General features: G+C 39.8%; 1 protein-coding gene across 3 annotated transcripts in view; it reads left to right on the plus strand.

Moving 5' to 3' along the window:
- The window catches only part of neb (nebulin), a 55,682-nt gene that overhangs the window by 16,740 nt on the left and 17,321 nt on the right, over positions 1-21,621 (plus strand). For 2 of the 3 annotated variants that reach the window (XM_030757403.1, XM_030757405.1), the window contains exons 43-108: positions 11-115; positions 210-317; positions 420-731; positions 848-1,051; positions 1,184-1,288; positions 1,384-1,491; positions 1,618-1,929; positions 2,043-2,246; positions 2,383-2,487; positions 2,583-2,690; positions 2,875-3,186; positions 3,300-3,503; positions 3,640-3,744; positions 3,840-3,947; positions 4,074-4,385; positions 4,485-4,688; positions 4,791-4,895; positions 5,234-5,341; positions 5,442-5,753; positions 5,851-6,054; positions 6,163-6,267; positions 6,835-6,942; positions 7,033-7,344; positions 7,456-7,659; positions 7,857-7,961; positions 8,137-8,244; positions 8,398-8,709; positions 8,808-9,011; positions 9,162-9,266; positions 9,385-9,492; positions 9,570-9,881; positions 10,284-10,388; positions 10,480-10,578; positions 10,716-10,817; positions 10,958-11,065; positions 11,160-11,471; positions 11,570-11,674; positions 11,772-11,876; positions 11,969-12,073; positions 12,192-12,299; positions 12,405-12,515; positions 13,291-13,488; positions 13,918-14,022; positions 14,117-14,221; positions 14,313-14,417; positions 14,520-14,627; positions 14,714-14,827; positions 14,980-15,177; positions 15,533-15,637; positions 15,806-15,910; positions 16,022-16,129; positions 16,399-16,506; positions 16,620-16,727; positions 16,866-16,970; positions 17,076-17,180; positions 17,275-17,373; positions 17,496-17,600; positions 17,736-17,840; positions 17,938-18,042; positions 18,185-18,289; positions 18,639-18,743; positions 18,869-18,973; positions 19,099-19,203; positions 19,452-19,556; positions 19,915-20,016; positions 21,499-21,600. In XM_030757403.1, the coding sequence (XP_030613263.1) occupies positions 11-115; positions 210-317; positions 420-731; positions 848-1,051; positions 1,184-1,288; positions 1,384-1,491; positions 1,618-1,929; positions 2,043-2,246; positions 2,383-2,487; positions 2,583-2,690; positions 2,875-3,186; positions 3,300-3,503; positions 3,640-3,744; positions 3,840-3,947; positions 4,074-4,385; positions 4,485-4,688; positions 4,791-4,895; positions 5,234-5,341; positions 5,442-5,753; positions 5,851-6,054; positions 6,163-6,267; positions 6,835-6,942; positions 7,033-7,344; positions 7,456-7,659; positions 7,857-7,961; positions 8,137-8,244; positions 8,398-8,709; positions 8,808-9,011; positions 9,162-9,266; positions 9,385-9,492; positions 9,570-9,881; positions 10,284-10,388; positions 10,480-10,578; positions 10,716-10,817; positions 10,958-11,065; positions 11,160-11,471; positions 11,570-11,674; positions 11,772-11,876; positions 11,969-12,073; positions 12,192-12,299; positions 12,405-12,515; positions 13,291-13,488; positions 13,918-14,022; positions 14,117-14,221; positions 14,313-14,417; positions 14,520-14,627; positions 14,714-14,827; positions 14,980-15,177; positions 15,533-15,637; positions 15,806-15,910; positions 16,022-16,129; positions 16,399-16,506; positions 16,620-16,727; positions 16,866-16,970; positions 17,076-17,180; positions 17,275-17,373; positions 17,496-17,600; positions 17,736-17,840; positions 17,938-18,042; positions 18,185-18,289; positions 18,639-18,743; positions 18,869-18,973; positions 19,099-19,203; positions 19,452-19,556; positions 19,915-20,016; positions 21,499-21,600 (9,708 nt within the window). Of the gene's footprint in view, positions 1-10; positions 116-209; positions 318-419; positions 732-847; positions 1,052-1,183; positions 1,289-1,383; positions 1,492-1,617; positions 1,930-2,042; positions 2,247-2,382; positions 2,488-2,582; positions 2,691-2,874; positions 3,187-3,299; positions 3,504-3,639; positions 3,745-3,839; positions 3,948-4,073; positions 4,386-4,484; positions 4,689-4,790; positions 4,896-5,233; positions 5,342-5,441; positions 5,754-5,850; positions 6,055-6,162; positions 6,268-6,834; positions 6,943-7,032; positions 7,345-7,455; positions 7,660-7,856; positions 7,962-8,136; positions 8,245-8,397; positions 8,710-8,807; positions 9,012-9,161; positions 9,267-9,384; positions 9,493-9,569; positions 9,882-10,283; positions 10,389-10,479; positions 10,579-10,715; positions 10,818-10,957; positions 11,066-11,159; positions 11,472-11,569; positions 11,675-11,771; positions 11,877-11,968; positions 12,074-12,191; positions 12,300-12,404; positions 12,516-13,290; positions 13,489-13,917; positions 14,023-14,116; positions 14,222-14,312; positions 14,418-14,519; positions 14,628-14,713; positions 14,828-14,979; positions 15,178-15,532; positions 15,638-15,805; positions 15,911-16,021; positions 16,130-16,398; positions 16,507-16,619; positions 16,728-16,865; positions 16,971-17,075; positions 17,181-17,274; positions 17,374-17,495; positions 17,601-17,735; positions 17,841-17,937; positions 18,043-18,184; positions 18,290-18,638; positions 18,744-18,868; positions 18,974-19,098; positions 19,204-19,451; positions 19,557-19,914; positions 20,017-20,514; positions 20,620-21,498; positions 21,601-21,621 lie in introns of all 3 variants that reach the window. The other variant, XM_030757404.1, reaches the window with a different exon arrangement.

Genomic DNA, 21,621 nt, shown 5'->3' on the forward strand with positions numbered 1-21,621 from the left:
TGTTTTTTAGCAATCCTACATCAAAGCCTGGGAAAAAGACAAGACTTCAATCCATGTCATGCCTGATGCAATGGGCATTGTTCTAGCAAGAGAAAACAGGAAAAATTACAGTGAGGTATGGCATGATATGTTAATTTTTCATATTAGTATGTACATTTGAAGGTAGAGATGGTTTCCTTTGTGAAACTGTACATTCTTTCTTGCTACAGAAACTCTACAAGCTTGATAATGAACTATCCAAGAAGAAAGGCCATCATGTTCGTGGTGACGCCATTGCAGTCCAAGCTGCCAAAGCCTCCACTGCAATTGCTAGTGATGTATGTGTCAGTTTATATTTCTTTATTGTTCTACCTTCTGTAAATATTTATTCTAATATACTGTTTGGTGATTAAAACTCTCAATATTGCTTTTTTTTTTAGTACAAGTACAAGACAGGATACCGTAAACAGGTCGGTCACCACATCGGTGCTCTCAGCATCCAGGACGACCCTCTGCTCATGCTGGCTCTGAACTCAGCCAAGATTGCCAGTGATGCTCTGTACAAGAAGGACTTCAACAAGTCCAAGACCAAGTTCAACCTGCCAGTGGACATGATGGCCTTTGAACTGGCCAAGAAGAACCAGATCCAGGTCAACGACTTCAACTACAGAACTCACCTGCACAACTGGACCTGCCTGCCAGATTCCAATGATGTGGTCCAGGCCAGACATGCATATGACATACAGAGTGATGTGAGTATATTTTGATAATTTACATTGCAGGAATGATAGGACTCATTTTTTAAAAATTATATTATGTTTTTATCTGCTTCTACCATAAAAAATCTTTCTTGTATTGTTTCCTCAAGGCTGTGTACAAGGAGGATCTGAAGATGTTGCAGGGTATTGGATGGGTGCCAATAGGTTCACTGGATGTTGAGAAGGTGAAGAAAGCTGGTGAGATTCTGAGTGAGAAGAAGTATCGTCAGCCCCCGAGCAACTACAAGTTTAAAGTCAGCACTGAAGACATGCCCATAGCACTGGCTAAGAGCAATGCTCAGATTATGAACAAGGTATGAAATCACATTTAAAACCTCCATCAGCTATACTGGAATGCTGTATATAAATTAATTTACTGTAAAATTCGTACATTTACAGGGCACATTGTAGGTACTTTCTCATATTGTTTGTTTGTGTTACTGCAGAAAGCATACATTGAAGCCTGGGAGAATGACAAGACAAAGATCCACGTCATGCCTGATGCTATGGATGTTCTTCTAGCCAAAGCCAACAATGTTAACTACAGCTTGGTGTGTAGACATTTGTGGTGCACAAATCTATGTATCCATTTCAGTCTTGAGCTCATATAACTTATATCTGTGGGATTATTTTGTTTCTTTTACAGAAAAAGTACAAACAGGCATATGAAGATTCCAAAAAGAAGGGATATGATATACGCAATGATGCCATTTCCATAATTGCAGCCAGATCTTCCAGGGACATTGCCAGTGATGTGTGTGTTTTACTTCAATTATTTAAATGAAAAGTGCAATAATAGTACAATTATTATTACCTTTGATATTGGACTCTATAAAACTATTTAAAGGCACTAATAATATTAATTTATTTTTTTATCCAGTACAAGTACAAGACAGGATACCGTAAACAGGTCGGTCACCACATCGGTGCTCGCAGCATCCAGGACGACCCTCTGCTCATGCTGGCTCTGAACTCAGCCAAGATTGCCAGTGATGCTCTGTACAAGAAGGACTTCAACAAGTCCAAGACCAGGTTCCACCTGCCAGTGGACATGCTCAATCTGGAACTGGCCAAGAAATGCCAGATCCAAGTCAACGACTTCAACTACAGAACTCACCTGCACCAGTGGACCTGCCTGCCAGACTCCAATGATGTGGTCCAGGCCAGACATGCATATGACCTACAGAGTGATGTGAGTGTATATTTATAATTTATATTGCAGGAAATCATAGAGTTTCTTCTTTATGTTGTTTCTATTAGCTGCCATCTATAATAACAATTATATACATATATACTTTTTCCCAGGCTGTGTACAAGGAGGACCTCAAGATTTTGCAGGGTATTGGATGGGTGCCAATAGGTTCACTGGATGTTGAGAAGGTGAAGAAAGCTGGTGAGATTCTGAGTGAGAAGAAGTATCGTCAGCCCCCGAGCAACTACAAGTTTAAAGTCAGCACTGAAGACATGCCCATAGCACTGGCTAAGAGCAATGCTCAGATTATGAACAAGGTAAAATTTCAGTAACACATGAAATGCAGTAAAGTGTAACTAATACAGAATAACTTTGGTGAACTGCTGACAAAGAAATTACTCTGTGCATACCATCATGGTTCATAATGTGAATACATATTTTTCCATTTCGCAGAGAGCATACATTGAAGCCTGGGAGAATGAGAAGACAAAGATCCACGTCATGCCTGATGCTATGGATGTTCTTCTAGCCAAAGCCAACAATGTTAACTACAGCTTGGTGTGTAGACATTTGTTGTGCACAAATCTATGTATCAATTTCAATCTTGAGCTCATATAACTTATATCTGTGGGATTATTTTGTTTCTTTTACAGAAAAAGTACAAACAGGCATATGAAGATTCCAAGAAGAAGGGATATGATATACGCAATGATGCCATTTCCATTATTGCAGCCAGATCTTCCAGGGACATTGCCAGTGATGTGCGTGTTTTATTTGAACTATTTAAATGAAAAGTGTAATAATAGTACAATTATTATACCTTTGATATTAGACGATAGAGGTTTAGTAATATATAAATGAATAACATTTTTTAAAATCCATTGTATAGCATGTATAAAACTGTTTAAAGGCACTAATAATATTATTATTTTTTTTTTAATCCAGTACAAGTACAAGACAGGATACCGTAAACAGGTCGGTCACCACATTGGTGCACGCAGCGTCCAGGACGACCCTCTGCTCATGCTGGCTCTGAACTCAGCCAAGATTGCCAGTGATGCTCTGTACAAGAAGGACTTCAACAAGTCCAAGACCAAGTTCAACCTGCCAGTGGACATGCTCAATCTGGAACTGGCCAAGAAATGCCAGATCCAAGTCAACGACTTCAACTACAGAACTCACCTGCACCAGTGGACCTGCCTGCCAGACTCCAATGATGTGGTCCAGGCCAGACATGCATATGACCTACAGAGTGATGTGAGTGCATATTTATAATTTATATTGCAGGAAATCATAGTGTTTCTTCTTTATGTTGTTTCTATTAGCTGCCATCTATAATAACAATTATATACATATATACTTTTTTCCAGGCTGTGTACAAGGAGGACCTCAAGATTTTGCAGGGTATTGGATGGGTGCCAATAGGTTCACTGGATGTTGAGAAGGTGAAGAAAGCTGGTGAGATTCTGAGTGAGAAGAAGTATCGTCAGCCCCCGAGCAACTACAAGTTTAAAGTCAGCACTGAAGACATGCCCATAGCACTGGCTAAGAGCAATGCTCAGATTATGAACAAGGTAAAATTTCAGTAACACATGAAATGCAGTAAAGTGTAACTAATACAGAATAACTTTGGTGAACTGCTGACAAAGAAATTACTCTGTGCATACCATCATGGTTCATAATGTGAATCCATATTTTTCCATTTCGCAGAGAGCATACATTGAAGCCTGGGAGAATGAGAAGACAAAGATCCACGTCATGCCTGATGCTATGGATGTTCTTCTAGCCAAAGCCAACAACTTTAACTACAGCTTGGTGTGTAGACATTTGTGGTGCACAAATCTATGTATCAATTTCAATCTTGAGCTCATATAACTTATATCTGTGGGATTATTTTGTTTCTTTTACAGAAAAAGTACAAACAGGCATATGAAGATTCCAAGAAGAAGGGATATGATATACGCAATGATGCCATTTCCATTATTGCAGCCAGATCTTCCAGGGACATTGCCAGTGATGTGCGTGTTTTATTTGAACTATTTAAATGAAAAGTTTAACAATAGTACAATTATTATTACCTTTGATATTGGACTCTATAAAACTGTTTAAAGGCACTAATAATATTATTTTATTTTTTTATCCAGTACAAGTACAAGACAGGATACCGTAAACAGGTCGGTCACCACATTGGTGCACGCAGCGTCCAGGACGACCCTCTGCTCATGCTGGCTCTGAACTCAGCCAAGATTGCCAGTGATGCTCTGTACAAGAAGGACTTCAACAAGTCCAAGACCAGGTTCCACCTGCCAGTGGACATGCTCAATCTGGAACTGGCCAAGAAATGCCAGATCCAAGTCAACGACTTCAACTACAGAACTCACCTGCACCAGTGGACCTGCCTGCCAGACTCCAATGATGTGGTCCAGGCCAGACATGCATATGACCTACAGAGTGATGTAAGAATAGATTTCATGATTCTTTATGATGGTCTTTCATTCTGTGTTTGTGCTGTGAACTATATCACAAATTGAATTCTGTTCTGCTGTGCATCCCAGGCTGTGTACAAGGCTGATCTGAAGTGGCTCCAGGGCCTAGGTTGGGTCCCCATTGGCTCGCTTGATGTGGAGAAAGCTAAGAAGGCTGCAGAGATTTTGAATGAAAGAAAGTACCGCCAGCATCCCAGCAAGGTTCACTTCACAAGCCCAATAGATGCCATGAACATCGTCCTGGCAAAGAATAATGCCTCAACCATGAACAAGGTAGAATTCATCATTGTATAGCCTTAAAGGGCCGCATCTCTCTGGTTAGCATTTTTTTTTCAGCAGCATTAATTAACACTGCATTATTTGTATGTTTTCCAGCGCCTCTACATTGAAGCATGGGAGAAGGACAAAACCAAGCTGCACATTAATCCTGACACTCCTGAGATCCTCCTCTCTCAACAAAATGCAGTCAACATGAGCAGAGTTAATATCATTTCTTTTACAAACCATTAGATTGTTATTTAATGTGTTATGTCAGCTTTATCTGTACAAGAGTTGTTTCAAAATATTTTAAATTTTTAAAGTAATTTGCATAAGATTTGGAAAATACCTGCTGACAGTCATATCTGCTTATTTAGACTTTAGGCCTCATTCAGAGTACACTGGCTTGAGTTACTAGAAGGTTGATATCCTTACATAAGAGTCTATGAATATGGTCCTTTAAACAGGGCCCTACCGCAAACCTTATTATCCTGTAACTAGGTGCTAGCAGTAGAACATTGTTAATTAACCTAAAAGTATTCACACATCTTATTTTGCAGAAACTATACAGACAAGGATACGAAGAAACCATCAAGAAAGGTTATTTCCTTCCTGTTGATGCAGTCTCTGTAAAGGCTGCTAAGGCCTCCAGGGAAATCATCAGTGACGTAAGTGGTTGTCCTGTGCCATGTGTCTGGTCACTGACACCCTTACATAATTTAAGTAATGTTCTAGTTGTAACAATCATTTTTGGCTGATTTCATCCAGTACAAGTACAAGACAGGATACCGCAAGCAGGTTGGGCACCACATCGGTGCTCGCAGCGTCCAGGACGACCCCCTGATCATGCTGGCTCTGAACTCAGCCAAGATCGCCAGTGACGCTCTGTACAAGAAGGACTTCAACAAGTCCAAGACCAAGTTCCACCTGCCAGTGGACATGCTCAATCTGGAACTGGCCAAGAAATGCCAGATCCAAGTCAACGACTTCAACTACAGAACTCACCTGCACCAGTGGACCTGCCTGCCAGACTCCAATGATGTGGTCCAGGCTCGCAAAGCCTATGATCTCCAGAGTGATGTGAGTCCTTTTGTGACACAGTCAATGAAACATGCTACTGATTATGCCAGTATTCGTGTGTTCTGACATTCTGATACATGTATGCTTTTCTGGCTAGGCTGTATACAAAGCTGATTTGGATGAGATTGTTGGTGTTGGATGGATCCCCATCGGATCACTAGACGTGCTGAAGGCCAAGAACGCTGCAAAAATTCTCAGCGACCGTCTCTACAAGCAGAAACCAGACACACTGAAATATAAGACAGACATGACTTCCATGCCCATGATCTTAGCCAAAACAAATGCTGACATCATAAATAAGGTAAAGCATCTCATATTCGTAATTTAATTGATTTTCCTCTACAGTTAAGCCCTTTCCATGTTGATTACACTTTTTGTTTTATTTTCTCTTTTCTGGTTCTCACCACAGAGAAACTACATTGCTGCTTGGGAGGCTGAAAAGATTAAGACTCATGTGCCCGCTGACATCCCTGAGCTGCTGCTTTCCAAAGCTAATGCTTACAACATCAGCAAGGTACTTTTTACCTAGTTTGACTTTATCTTGTTTTTTGCATTCCCATTTTACTGTTAATTCATCTGTTCATGTTTTTACTTTTTTTCCCCCAAATTGGAGGTAGGTTCTTTTACCACAGATAAAATTAAACACATTGTGAAAAAAATGTTACATAGATTCCTTGCAGAGTAAATGGCTTCAATAAAGAAAATACAAATAAATAAATGTAAAATAAACAATAATGCTAAGGATCTTGACAAAAGCATATTCAATAAGTAGGACAATGACTGTAGAAATGAAGAAAATAAAACTCAAGTAGATAGAATAGATTTTTGTGAGCAGATAAACATGTATTCCATACATAAATGTATATGTATATTCGGATTTCAAAGGATTCAAATATTGTTATCAAATATTTACCTGTGGTTCTTGAAAAGTTTAGCAAAATACAAAAATGGCAAATTGAAAGGAATAATAATTTAGAAATAGTCCTTTCAATACATGTTCTCATGTATCAGTTGTTAAAAAGATGATAATCTTGAGAATTACCAGATTAAATTGATGTATTCCTTTTCTTTTTTTCTTCAGAAAATATACAAGGAAGCCGTTGAGGATATGTTCAGAAAGGGCTATAACCTTAAGCCTGATGCGGTCTCTGTTGTTGCTGCCAAACGTGCCAGAGAAATCATCAGCGATGTACGTAACATCTTTTTTCTTCTCTATTATTGACTTCAATTGCTTAGATTGATCCCATCAACTATCATTTCACACTTTCTCGCCACACAGTACAAGTACAAGACGGGATACCGGAAGCAGGTCGGTCACCACATTGGGGCCCTCAGCGTCCACGATGACCCCTTGATCGTGCTGGCTCTGAACTCAGCCAAGATTGCCAGTGATGCTCTGTACAAGAAGGACTTCAACAAGTCCAAGACCAAGTTCAACCTGCCAGTGGACATGCTCAATTTGGAACTGGCCAAGAAATGCCAGATCCAAGTCAACGACTTCAACTACAGAACCCACCTGCACAACTGGACCTGTCTGCCAGACTCCAATGATGTGGTCCAGGCCAGAAAGGCTTATAACCTACAGAGTGATGTAAGTACTTATTACATTTTATTGAACATTGGGCTCTTTTTTTCTTTTCTTTTGTATTGTAGGCTTTTCTGTAGCTGTGGCCCATGGTTATTCTTTTCCTTCTTCTTGCAGGCTGTGTACAAGGCTGACATGGAATGGATCAAGGGAGTGGGATGGGTGCCAATTGGTTCGGTTGATGTGGAAAAAGCCAAGAAAGCAGCAGAGATCCTGAGCGATAGAAAGTATCGTCAGCATCCCAGCAACTTCAAGTTCACTGCTAAAACAACTGACATGCCATATGCTCTTGCTCAGGCTAATGCCCAGGTTATGGACAAGGTAACGATAGCACATCTATTCCATTATTATTTCAGTGGGAGCAGGATCTCTAAAAATGATACATCAAATTTCTGGCAAGCATATATTAGGCTCTCTTTGTGTGACGCCAAAGAAAATACTGTTAAAAAATGTTTTTATTTGGTAGGTTTTTTTAGTCATTATATGCATACTAAGTATATTTATTCTGCTTTTCACAGAAAGCCTACATTGCTGCCTGGGAGAAGGATAAGACCACCATTCATGTGATGCCTGACACCCCAGAGATCCTCTTGGCCCAGCAGAATAAACTCAACACCAGTCTGGTAATGCAGTCTCTTTGTATATAGTTTTTACAACCTGTTAGTATCACTATGATTGAAATCACTATGTTTTGTATCTTAATAAGCTAACTGTCTTCCTCGTCATAGTCACTCCACTTTTTTATATTATGGTGTATAGAACATGAAACCCTAAATCATCATTCTTTTCCCCCCACAGAAATTTTATCGTGAGGGCTATAAGGAAATGATCAACAAGGGCTACTTCCTTCCCAAGGATGCAGTCTCTGTTTTAGCTGCCAAAGCTTCCAGAGACATCATCAGTGATGTAAGTTTGTATTTCCTTATTTACATTTTGTTTTATTTTTCAGGCTCTAGACTTTTTTTGTTGTTGTTGTTGTTGTTTGTTTTCCCACAGTACTGTAGTATTATTTGGAATTTCTTATGATACTGATCAAATTATTTCTATCTGGATTTTCAGTACAAATACAAGGCTGGTTTCCGCAGGCAGTGTGGCCATCACATTGGTGCTCTCAGTGTGAAGGATGATCCGCTGATTATGCTGGCCGCTCATGCAGCTAAGATCGCCAGTGACAATGTCTATAAGAAGGACTTTAACAAGACCAAGACCAAGTTCCACCTCCCAGTAGACATGCTGACAGTTGAACTGGCAAAGAAATGCCAGCAGCAAGTGAATGATTTCAACTACAGAACTTACTTACACCAGTGGACGTGCCTGCCAGACTCCAGTGATGTAGTGCAGGCTAGAAAAGTCTACGATTTGCAGAGTGATGTAAGTACATGTTGGACCTACGTTCATCCGTTTTGAGGCAAACCATACAAGAACAAATTCCATATTTAGTTGTGTTAAAACTGATTTTTGGTTTTTAGGCTGTGTACAAATCTGATCTGGAGTGGCTTAGAGGATGCGGCTGGTCACCTCAGGACTGCGTAGATGTCGTCAAAGTTAAGCATGCCCAGACTGTCCTCAATGAGAGGCTCTATCGCCAGCCCCCAAGTACCGTCAAGTTTACCAGTGTTGTCGACCTCCCGGCTATTGTATTGTCCAAGCAAAATGCTGACATCCTCAGTGATGTGAGTGACATCTTCCTGTAAATTCTTGTTTTCTGGGGGATTTTAAAACTTAAGTATTTTATATAAATATCTATACAAAATGTATCTATAATGTATAGATGAGTGTATAACATGAAGTAGTTAATGTTCTTATTTTTTTCTTTCTGACAGAGGAAATATAGGGAAGTGTGGGATAAAGAGAAGCTTGTCATTCACGTGCCACCTGACACCCCGACCTTTGAACTCGCCAAGAGCAATGCTGTTAATATCAGCAATGTAGGTTTGCATTTACTGTACCAGTGTTTCAGTGTTTTTAAATTGACATAAAGGTTCCAAGTGTAGATGCGTTCTTCATTTGTTGATTTTTTTAAATTGTATTTCTTGTGCTGTGCAGAAACTGTACACAAAGGCATGGGATGACCAGAAGGCAAAAGCTTACCATATCAAGGAAGATGCTATCTCTGTGCTGAAGGCTAAAGCTTCCAGAGATATCAGCAGTGATGTAAGTTAAAAGAAATCAGGCATTAAGAAATGATCTACTTGCTGAATTTTGATTAACCTTTCCTTTCTCTCCTTTAGTACAAGTACAAGACAGGATACCGTAGGCAGGTGGGCCACCACATCGGTGCTCGCAGCGTCAATGACGACCCCTTGATCATGCTGGCTCTGAACTCAGCCAAGATTGCCAGTGATGCTCTGTACAAGAAGGACTTCAACAAGTCCAAGACCAAATTCCATCTGCCAGTGGACATGCTCAATCTGGAACTGGCCAAGAAATGCCAGATCCAAGTCAACGACTTCAACTACAGAACTCACCTGCACCAGTGGACCTGCCTGCCAGACTCCAATGATGTGGTTCAGGCTAGAAAGGCTTATGATCTCCAGAGTGATGTAAGTTTATAGTTGTGCACATGGGTAGTGCATTACCAGTCAAAAGTCTCAGTGTAGTCAGAAATTAACAGAAAATAAAGATTCATAAAATATACATTTTGGACTAATTTAGCAGCCAAACACATATTTTACTTTTTATTTTTTCACAATGGATACAAGACATTTTTGGATCCTCCCCCCCAATACTGTTCTAGAAGTTTATACAAATATGCTAAACTTGTAGAATGCTTTGTTTTTGTTTGTTTTTTTAAGACAACCATCTGGCTCTTTTTTCAGAAATTTAGTTATTGTTATTTGCTTCTTGGTCACCATTCTGATAGAAAAGTATAGTACTAATTTCTGCATTACTGCCCAAATAATACACCAGAGGATGCAGTTACCATGTTTCAAATGTTTCCTCAGGCTGTGTACAAAGCTGATATGGAGTGGTTACGTGGATGTGGATGGATGCCACATGAGTGTGTGGATGTGGTAAAGGTGAAGCATGCACAGAAGATCCTGGCTGATGTAAGTAACACTTACAAATATAAAACTTTTTGAATGCATTAAAAAAAAAAAAAAGTGTATGTGTATGCCCAATAAATACTTTCTTGTATAGAGAGGCTATCGGGTCAAGTTGGATCAACAGCAATTCATGGTTCCAGCTGACAGAGTTGACTTGGTCTGTGCCAGGAATGCCGCTGAAGTCCTCAATGAGGTGGGGATTATTACCTGCTATTGAAATACTGTTTGGTTAAGTTTTGACTATTCTTTTTTTAATGTAAACCATTTGGCAGTATAATGCTAGTGGTAGATTTTAAGTGTAGCCACATTTTGATCTCTCACTCTCCTCAGGCTAAATATCGTGAAGCCTGGCACCAGGACAAGACCAAGTACTCACTGGTGGACACACCAGTTCTTGCCACAGCGAGAGAAGTGGCGAAGAACATTCACCCGGTAAGACTGGTTTCTTATATGAGGCATTTCCTGCATATTTCAATTTAACAATGTTCTGCATTGTACAAATCCCAGTCTTCTTATTAGCAGAATAACTGATATTTTATGAGATGCCTATAATAGCTTTCTCTCTTTTGTAGAAACTGTACACCAAAGAATGGGATAAGGTCAAAGCTACAGGGTATTTCATGCCTCCAGATGCTGTACCAATCAAGCAGTGCATCCAGACAACTAAAGTGCAAAGCCATGTAAGTGGTAGGATAAAGTATAATCAAGTTTGATTTAACTGAGAACCCAATAATGTGGCAAAATTAATGTTTTGTTTTTTTGCCTGTCTTGTAGCATAATTACCTAGAGGCATACCGTAAGCAGGTGGGCCACCACATCGGTGCTCGCAGCATCCAGGACGACCCTCTGCTCGTGCTGGCTGTGAACTCAGCCAAGATCGCCAGTGATGCTCTGTACAAGAAGGACTTCAACAAGTCCAAGACCAAGTTCAACCTGCCAGTGGACATGCTGCAGTTTGAACTGGCCAAGAAATGCCAGATGCAGGTCAACGATGACAACTACAGAACTCGCCTGCACCAGTGGACCTGTCTGCCAGACCAGAACGATGTTATCCAGGCTCGCAAAGCCTATGATCTGCAAAGCAATGTGAGCCAGCACATTTGTACTTATTAATCACATTCACATAATAATCTGACAAAAACTTGTCTTGACTTCCTAACATGCATCTTACTTTCAATCTCCAGCACGTGTATAAGGCCGATCTGGAATGGCTCCGAGGCTGCGGCTGGGTAGCAGCTGACTCTGTTGAACACGTCAAGGTCAAGAAGGCCCAGGAGATTCTCAATGATGTACGCTCACTGCATTTTAGCTATTTTTTATTTTTAATTACATGTTGATTAGTTTTTAGACATTGTGTCTTACTTTGATGCTCTGTTTTATTTACAGAGACATTACAAGAAGAATGCCAAAGAGGCCTTTGGAAAATTCACCCTGGTTGTAGACCGGCCTGAGATAGTCTTGGCAAAGATCAATGCTGCCAACCTGAGTGATGTATGCAAATATCTAATATGTAAAATGTTTTATCTCAACTGGAATAGTGATGAGCAATAATTTAGAAAAGTCTTTTTTTTTTCTTTCAATAGCTGAAGTACAAAGAGACTTTCAATGCAGAAAAGGGTCATTATATTGGCTCAGATGATACTCCTCAACTGGCCCATAGCAGGGAGATGGCTAAGAACATCAGTGAGGTAACGTAAAATAAGCATCAAATCCTGTCTTCATTTATAATTTATTTCTTATAAGTTATTTGTTGTATATACATATTGTATCAGGCTTTTCTTAACCTTTGTGTGTCCATGGTCTCAGAAACTCTACAAATCACAATGGGACACATCTAAGGCTACAAGCTACCAGCTGAACCATGAATACATCCCACTGCTCAGCTGCAAGAAGAGCAGGGAGATTGCCAGTGATGTGAGTATCATATATTTCTTCAAAGCAGTGATAAGATTACATCGAATTACATCCCATATTTTATTCTTGTATTATTGAGACATTTATTATTCTGGATCCAATTAGGTCAAGTACAAGGATTCCCACGAAAAGGCCAAAGGTCACTACATGGCTGGAACCCTGGTGGACTTCCCTGAAGTGGTGCGCTGTGGACAACAGGAAAAGGGCAAGCCACTGGTAAGAAATTTAAAAAACAAACAAACAATGTAGTTTAAAGGCATCTTAATACTACAAAGCAATACACACAATACAATGCACTGTGAAATTAGAAACCATTATTAATAAAATATATTAGATAGAAGGATAGCAGCAAGCATGAAAGGAAAGGTTTACAAGATGGTAGTGAGACCTGCTGTGATGAATGATTTGGAGAACGGTGGCACTGCCAAAAAGACAGGAGGCTCAGCTGAAGATTTTCACTGGGAGTGACCAGGATGGACAGGATTAGAAATGAGTACATCAGAGGGACAGCTCAGGTTGAACTACTGGAGACAAAGTTAGAGAGGCTGAGATGGTTTGGACATGTGCAGAGGAGGGATACTGGATATCTTGGACAGGGTGGATAGGGTCAGATGGAGTCAGATGACCTGCTGTGGTGATATCTAAAGGGAGTAGCTGAAAAAAGAAGATGACTAATATAATATGTTAGATGCCACTCGATACTGTATGTGCCACAAAGTAGAAAGAATCTATAAGTCTGGATGTAAGAGAACTATCATTTGCAATCAGAATATCTTCAGTATCATAGGCTGCATATTAGAATACAGAAGAGGGTATTTGTTTGAATTACTACTGAATTATTATTGTTTCTAAATTCTCCTGAGGTCAATACAAATGCATCTTGACAACTTTTGTTTTTAAAAGTATTTTAGTGCTTTTGTGACATTTTCTCCAGATTAATCTGTTTTACTCTGTTGATCGGTAACTTTCTATCATTTGGGTGTCTAAACAGAGGGTCTACCAGAAAGACTACCACCACACCAAGACCAAAGTCCATATCCCATCTGACATCATCGCTAACCAGGTAGCTAAGCGGTGCCAGGACATGCTGAGTGATGTTCTTTACCGCACCTACCTGCACCAGTGGACTTGCCATCCTGAGCAGGAGGACGCCATTCGTGCCCGCAAGACCAATGAAATCCTCAGTGATGTAGGTCCTTCTGTGCACATCTACTGTCTGCTTTTACCTGATTGTTGTGCAAGATCCTGAATAAACTCACATCGCATCAAGCACTTTAAAATGAGCTATGTAGACATCATGCAAAATGTTTTATATATGGGATTTGTGTTCAATTAAATTTCATAAAAACCCTTCTATTTAACCCTAGAACACTAACGAGCAGTTTTGTAACACTAATCACTAATATCAGGTATATTTTATCTGATATATTTTACATGGCAAATTGAAGTACTTTTCTTTAATTTCCCCTTATGCAGTGTCTCATAAAATGAACAAAAGTATCATGGGGGGACCCTATAAGAAGGCTCTAAAAAGTTTTTAAAATTAGAGAATCGTTAATGACAAATCTGTCTGCAAGCAAACATATGATGGTGCCCTTTGTTTATTGTCATTTGATAGGTGTTTTATAAGGATGATCTCAACTGGATGAAGGGTATTGGTTGCTACATTTGGGACACACCAGAGATCGTTCGTGCCAAGAAGTCCTACGAGCTGCAAAGTGATGTGAGTAAAAACACGAGATTACTGAATTATTTTTCATAGTGTATGGTTTATAAGACTTTATAATAATTTACCCATATAATATATTCCCATATAGCTTAAATACAGAGAGAATGCCAAGAAAGAGTTCAACAATTACTCGATTGTGACGGACACCCCATCTTATGTGACTGCTGTCCTGGGTCACACCTGGGCCAGTGAGGTGAGTGATGTGCACTTTTAAAAGAGAAAAAGTTAGTGTTTCACTTTTTAACTCCTACTGGGTTGATTAAATAAACATTTGTCATTGACAGCTCAACTACAGAGAGGCCTATCAAAAGGAGAAGCACATATATACCACCGTTCTGGATACCCACGATTACGCCAGATGCCTAAACTTCAAATACATCTTCAGCAACGTAAGTGGAGATAAACATATCTCTCTTCCAGTCGCTGGTGAGAAATTAAGATATTTATAAATGACATGTGCATGTGATGATGTTCTGTGTTTCTGTCAACAGAAAAACTACACTTCTGCCTGGGACAAAATCAAAGCAAAGAGTTACCAGATTCCACATGACTCAAACGCTTTACAGCACGCCAAGCAGCAGAAGATTATTCTCAGCTCTGTGAGTTATTATGCAAGGATTTTCCCTCACATTCAAGTTCAACCGCTGACCTTTACGAGACAACATGAATCCTCTCTCCCACTCAGGTGAAGTACAAGGAAGACTATGAGAAGTTCAAATCTCTCTACAGTCTGCCCAAGTCGCTCGAGGACGATCCTGGAACTGCTCGTTGCGTCAAAGCTGGAAAGCTGATCCTAGATGTAAGCTCCATTTGTTTATCCCTTTCATCTTCCACGTGTCAGCATTGCTTTTCATAACAATACAGCGGCTGCGTTGTAAGACTAGCTCTGTATTACCAAACATGCGTCCCTGTATAGATTTTATCAGGCCATCTGTTTTTCCACCATTACAGCGTCTGTACAAGGAGAACTATGAGAAGACCAAGGCCAAAAATCATATACCCCCAGATATGCTGGATATCCTGTCAGCCCGCAGTACCCAGAATGCCGTCAGCGAGATCAACTACCGCAAGTATCTGCATCAGTGGATTTGCCTGCCTGACATGCAGGTGTACGTCCAGGCACGCAAAGTAAACGAGCAGCTCAGCGATGTGAGTAGCAGTCCTCAGCTTTAATATTCTGTGCTTGTTACTGCTTGGCGTTTTGTCAGCTATATCATGCTCAATGATCTGATGACTGTATAGTTATAATTTTTGATCGTATATGTTTACATTTTATATTTTATCTTATTTTAATGTAACTCACCCTTTATCTTATTATTTATTTGAGTTTTTCTAATATTTTTTTTGTTGTTTATTGTTTATAACATAGATTTCTCAAAAGATGTGAAAAGTGAGACTGTTTTGTTGCCTCATTGTGTGTTAAATAAATCAAATAGCCACATTCTTGAATCCTTATACTGAATATAAGTATCCACTGAAACAAAGACATGTTACCTCTCCCCAGATCTTCTACAAGGATGATTTGAACTACCTCAAAGGTATTGGTTGCTATGCCTGGGACACACCAGAGATCCTTCGTGTCAAGCACGCCGGTAGCCTTCAGAGTGAGGTTAGTCCAACCAACATATTCACTCTCCACCCTCTTCAGTGTTTTTGGCTTATAACTTTAATTTGTCTGCTTTATATTCCTCTTTGGAACACAACTTTCATTTTCTTTTCTTATGTTTCCGATTTTTGCACTATGTAATGATTGCTGTTTTTTTTTTTTTTATTCTAGAACATGTACAGAGCCAAAGGTAAAGAGGCTTTCAAGGAATATTCTGTGGTGACAGAGACTCCAGTGTACGAGACAGCCAAGCAGAACGCTCAGAACTTGAGTGATGTAAGCTATTTTGTCTTAATTTCACTTCTTTTCCTTCATTAGCACGTAAGTGTTAGCTTATTCTTTGTGCATTACAAACAAAAACATCTTTATTTCCTTTTCTTTTCCCAGCTGCACTACCGCTTTGATTACAACACCAACATCAAGGGCACCAACACTGCTCCTGCTGTTACCGTTGAAACGGAAAGAGTCCGCCTGGCCAACTACATCCAGAGTGATGTAAGATAACATTCCTTAATATTCAGTGTGCTTGTTTAGCAATTATGATCACATATTGGATAGCATCAATATTTAAAAATTTATCAAATGATGAAAGTAAGGGGCACCCTTCACAAATACATCTTCTACTAGTGGGTAGCAATTTGAATTTATATTATTCTCCTTCATTGTGAGGGATTACTGTCAGTGTGTTGAACTGATATTGTTCATTCAGTATGTGTATTTCTAAGTAAACATCTCCTCTCATCATGTCTGTTGACTTCTCTTAGAACTGGTATAAGGAAGCTAACAAGAACTTCATGCCTACTGGTTACTCGCTGCCTCACGACACCCCCCTCATCAAGCAGGCTAAAATGAACAGTGTTGTCACCAGCAATGTAAGTCTCCCACAGTCTTGGACAATATTTAAGTTTTTTGTTTTTTGTTTTTTTTTTTCCTGCTGGTGTTTTGGTGTCACTGCATCACACCCCTTTTGCTTTTATTTGTGCAGGTGAAATACAAGGAGGCCTATGAGATGATGAAGGCTAAAGCCTACACTCTCCACCCAGAGGGTGTCAACTTTGTCGGAGCAAGGAAGGCTCACAAGATCGTCAATGACGTAAGATGACACACAGCTGATATAGTTGAGACAGACCCATTGTTGTAGACTAACATTTCATTTCCTCGTGATGTGTTAAATGCTGGATAACGCAATGTTGTGTGTGTGTGTGTGTGTGTGTGCTTCTCGCTTCCCCAGCGTCTGTATCGTGAGATGTACCACAAGCAAAAGGACAAGATCCACACAACCTACGACACTCCTGATATTAAGCAAGTCAAGATGAACCAGGAGCACCTCAGTGACGTACGGACCCATTTACACACACACATGCACATCATTCATGTTCCTTTTTTTTTTTTTTTAATTCCTGTTGTAAGATGGAGTTCTTTTGTTCCCTTCTTACCCTAGTTGTGCTACAAAGAGAAATACTACAACAGCAGAGGCCAGCTGATATCTTTGCCCATAACGCCTGAGCTCTTGCACTGCTACAATGTTAATCAGATCACCAGCGAGGTACGTAAAGACTAAAAACTTTGGCACAAATCTTTACAAAGTGGACTTTAAAGATTTTTGGGAAAAAAAGGTTCAAATAATTTTGTGTTTTTAGCTGAAATACAAAGAGGATCTGATGTGGCTGAGAGGCATTGGCTGCTTCTTGTATGACACCCCAGAGATGGTCCATGTCCGCAACATCACCAAATTCAGGGTACGTCTTTTTAGATGGAATATACTCTTATTTTTCATTTACAACACAACACATATTCAGCTTGCTTCAGTGGCATCCCCATCACTCGTATAAAATATTTTTTTTATCATTTTCTCGACTAGGTAAACTATCCAGTGGAAGCTAAGAAGAACCTTTCTAAATTCTCTGTGGTCCTGGACACGCCTGAATATAATCGCGTGACTGAGCTGAAGACGCACATGAGCAATGTGAGTTGTTTTGCCAAAGATGCTTTATTGTATTACAGCTTCATGTGATCTGGTTTCCAAACAAAAATGAAAAAATAGCTTCTAATTGCTTGCAGTGTATTCTCAGATTTTGACTTTCACCTTCTTTCTTTCCAGTTGATCTACAAAGCCCAGAGCAAGGAGGAAATGGCTAAAGTCACCACCACTGCAGACTCTGTGGACATTCGAAGAGCCAAGTGGGCCCAGCAGCTGACTAACAAGGCAAGCTCAAATAACAGCATTGATAACTGAATCTATTATATGTATGTGTCTGTGTATCTGTGATAATCTAATCAATTTTTTTTCTTTTCCACTGCAGTTCCAGTACGTAGATCTGGCTGCCAAACAAAGAGCTCATTTCACTCCAGAAGTTGATACTCCGAATATGGGCCATGCTAGAAAAATGAAAGTGGTCTACAGTGATGTAAGTCTGCTCCTTTTTAAAATACTTTTTTACCGTAAATACTTTCAGTGTATTCGGTTTGCCAAAATGATTTAAGTGCAGTGATGTCACACTCCTGTGATGCTAATTTCTAACATGTTGCCTAAATTGCTTCTTTCCTTAGAACAAATACAAAGAACAGTATGAGAAACTGAAACACCGCTACACTGCTATTGCTGACACACCTCTCCTGATCCGTGCCAAGAAGTCCTACCTCCAGTCTAGTGATGTGAGTATTCTTGTTCAGCAAACCTGTTTTTAAGTTTGAAGATATTATGGATCCTGCCATCATAGGACTGAAATTTCACTCCTATAACTGGTCAGTGTTGCTCAGCACGCTTCAGAGCAGCAGTCTGGAAAACTAGTTATCAATCAACTATCAACTAACTTTCATTAGCTAATAGTAAATTTGACCTTCTTTTAAAGTCTAAATATTATTTTAACCTTGTAACACAAATGCTGCCTGTACAAGTCAGTGTAAAAGTGTGAATAATGGAGACTGATAGAACTGAGATGCTATAAATCGCTCTACATGTATTTGATGAGTATATGACACATTTTGTTCTTCATTTTTTCAGCTGCGTTACAAAGAAACCTTCGAGCTTTCCAAGGGCCACTACCGCACAGTCAAGGATGCTCTGAACATCACCTACCACCGCAGAGTCACTGATGACATCAGCGAGGTCAGCAGCTGAAATGAGCTGGCTCATTATTTATCAGAAATGTCTTTACGCGTTTACATTTAGACGACGTCAGTTCAAACACGTTTTGAGCTCTTTCATCTTTCGTCCTGTTTTTCTCTTCACAGGTTAAATACAGAGAGAAGTACATCAGCTCACTGGGTACCTGGAAGTCCATCCCTGATCGTCCAGAGTTTTTCTTCAGCAAAGTTGTCAGTGGGAACGTTAGCGACGTGAGTACTCGTGACTTGCATCCTGTGGTAAAATCTTTACAGCTGATAGGCAGGTATTCAGTAGTGTCGTTGAGACACTATGCAGTTTAAATTTAAATTAAATTCTGTTTTATGTTTCTTTTTAGGTCAAGTACAAGGAGGACCTGGATTGGCTGAAGGGAATTGGCTGCTATGTGTGGGACACACCTGAGCTGATGCGGGCCGAGAGGAACAAGGCGCTGTACAGTGAGGTAAAGGATCAGTTTCATTTGAATTCCTTTTTATTTATATAGGGCGGATTTATAATTTGCAATGTCAATAATGTGGGAAAATGATCTAAAAATATTTTTGTTCCATGGTAAATCAATTCTTGTGATGTCTCAAATGAATATAACAAGTGTGCTTTCTATTATTTTATATGCATCTTCTTTATCTTTGTCAGTGTGCCATTGTGTTTTCTGCATCTCCTTAATAAAGGTTTAATTATTTATTTCTACAGAGATTGTACAAATCCTCCTTTGAGAAGAACAGAGGCAACTTCAAGTATACTTGCGACACGCCGTTCTTCCAGGCCATCAAGCAGGCCTCCATTCTCATAAACGACGTGAGTCCCTTCATTCTTTAACCTGATGCAGTACTTTAAATATGATTTAGTTTGTTAGCCCATTTGTAGAACAGACAATGAAAATATTAATCACATTTCTGTTTTTCTGTGCCTCTCTATTGGACTCTCAGCGTGGAGGTAAAAGAGTAAATTCACTGTAATGTTTTAATTTTGCCTAGAGTGTTTATGACCTGCTCTTTTAATCTGTAACCTTAAAACCAAGTATTTAAAGCGTGTCCCTTGCTCTTCATATCAGTCAGTTTTTACCTTCCTTTGTTTCCCAGAATGTTTCATCACATGACAGAGGAATTGTTTTCTGGGTATTTTTTTTTTAACTACTTTCTGACACTTTGAGCAGAGGGCTTACAGAGCTCATTATGAGAAGACCAAGGATAAGTTCACCATAACTACAGATGATCCTAGATATCAGCTGGCCAGGGAGAACAGGAAGATGAGCCAGGTAACGACGACCAGCCTGCTACCTCTGGTCCGGTACTGAAGAGCTCTGACACCGATGCATGAGGTTGTCAGCAAGACTGCTGATGGTGGCCGTCGCATGGCATTGATCGATCCCCCAACTCAGAAAAGTTCTTTCCGTTTTGTATCAGTTTCTTCGTTTTTGTCCCACACAGGTTCATGTAAAAAGTGCCACTCAAACAGCAGCTGGAATGCTGAATGTTGAGTGAGCAGTGGCAGTGTCCTTCATCTGCTCCATCAGAAAGACAGTTTAACCACTGGCTCATTGATTGATCAATCCACTGAGCAGATTGTCTCAAAGTTGCTGAAGATGATCATTTCTGTCACTCTGAGGGCACAGATAAGGACAGGCGGCTCCATCGTCACACTTAGATGTCCAGAGTTCGTCTCCAGTCCTCTCTTTGTTACTGCTGTTTTTCATTTGTGTCCTCAAATGTGGCATGCTTTGTGTGTGTGTATATGTCACTGTGTGTGTGGACAGGCAATGTATAAATCCAGAGCAAAGGATCTACTAAAGAGTGGCTGCAATGAGCTACTCCGCCCTGACATCCTCACAGCCCTTTACCAGACCACTATGGGCAGTAAGGTAATCAACGAGAGAAGGGAACGGCGATATTTCTGATCCCTGTCCACAAACAACAACAAAATAACCCCAGCGTTTTATTTTTAAAGATTCAAGACATAGATGGAGGTGACTTTGTTCCTCCCTGCTGTTTGTGGACAAGGTCTTATCACATAAAATCCTCATCCTGCAGAAACTCTTTCCATCAAATCATTCCATTTAAAAGTGGTTTTAACTGTAGTCCGTCCTTCTTCCATTCTCTAATCCCTCCATCACTTATTTGCTTCTCTTCATGGGCCATTCATTACTGAAACTTTAACACTTCCCTAGATGCACAACTGCCTTTGAGACGCTCAGTATCTAAAGTCAGAAAGGATGAAAATCAGCCATCATTGAGTCTCCTGGAATGTGAACATCTTATTTATTGAAGCCACACTACACTGTACATTAGCCTCAGATCCAATATGTAAATATTAACATGAGATGGACTGCAGACCTTTATTACTGAATAGTGGTAAAACATGTCACTGACATCATTGTCACCTGGACAATGCATCCCTCTGTGTATGTGTGTCTTTCATCAAGCATGCTTATAAACTTTTGCATGGCATTGTTTCACTCAGTGGATGTTCTGTATTATTTTAAGCAGTTATAACAACATGCTAGCCAACTTGTTATGACTTTGCTCTTAAAGAACTATCCAAGAAAAAATAAAGCAAATCATTATTTTTTCTTTAAATTTTAAATTTTAAGTCCCAGTTTTTCACATATTTTCATGGATAGTTTTTCTACTACTACAGTAGTAGTTGTAGAGAAGGTGCCAGTCATACTCATAAAGAAAAGCAAATTCATACAGCTGCAATTTTGTTGAGTGATACTGACACATTCTCCTTGTTCTGTCAGTGGAGGTATAGAGAGCAGTATGAACGTGCCAAGGACAAGTTCACCTCTGTTCTGGAGACTCCTGAGTATGAGACCCACAGACGCAGCAAAAAGATCAGTGATGTAAGTCTCGGGTTAGGGGTT

Source organism: Archocentrus centrarchus, chromosome 21 (assembly GCF_007364275.1).
Source record: "Archocentrus centrarchus isolate MPI-CPG fArcCen1 chromosome 21, fArcCen1, whole genome shotgun sequence".
In the NCBI taxonomy this organism is placed as follows: domain Eukaryota; kingdom Metazoa; phylum Chordata; class Actinopteri; order Cichliformes; family Cichlidae; genus Archocentrus; species Archocentrus centrarchus.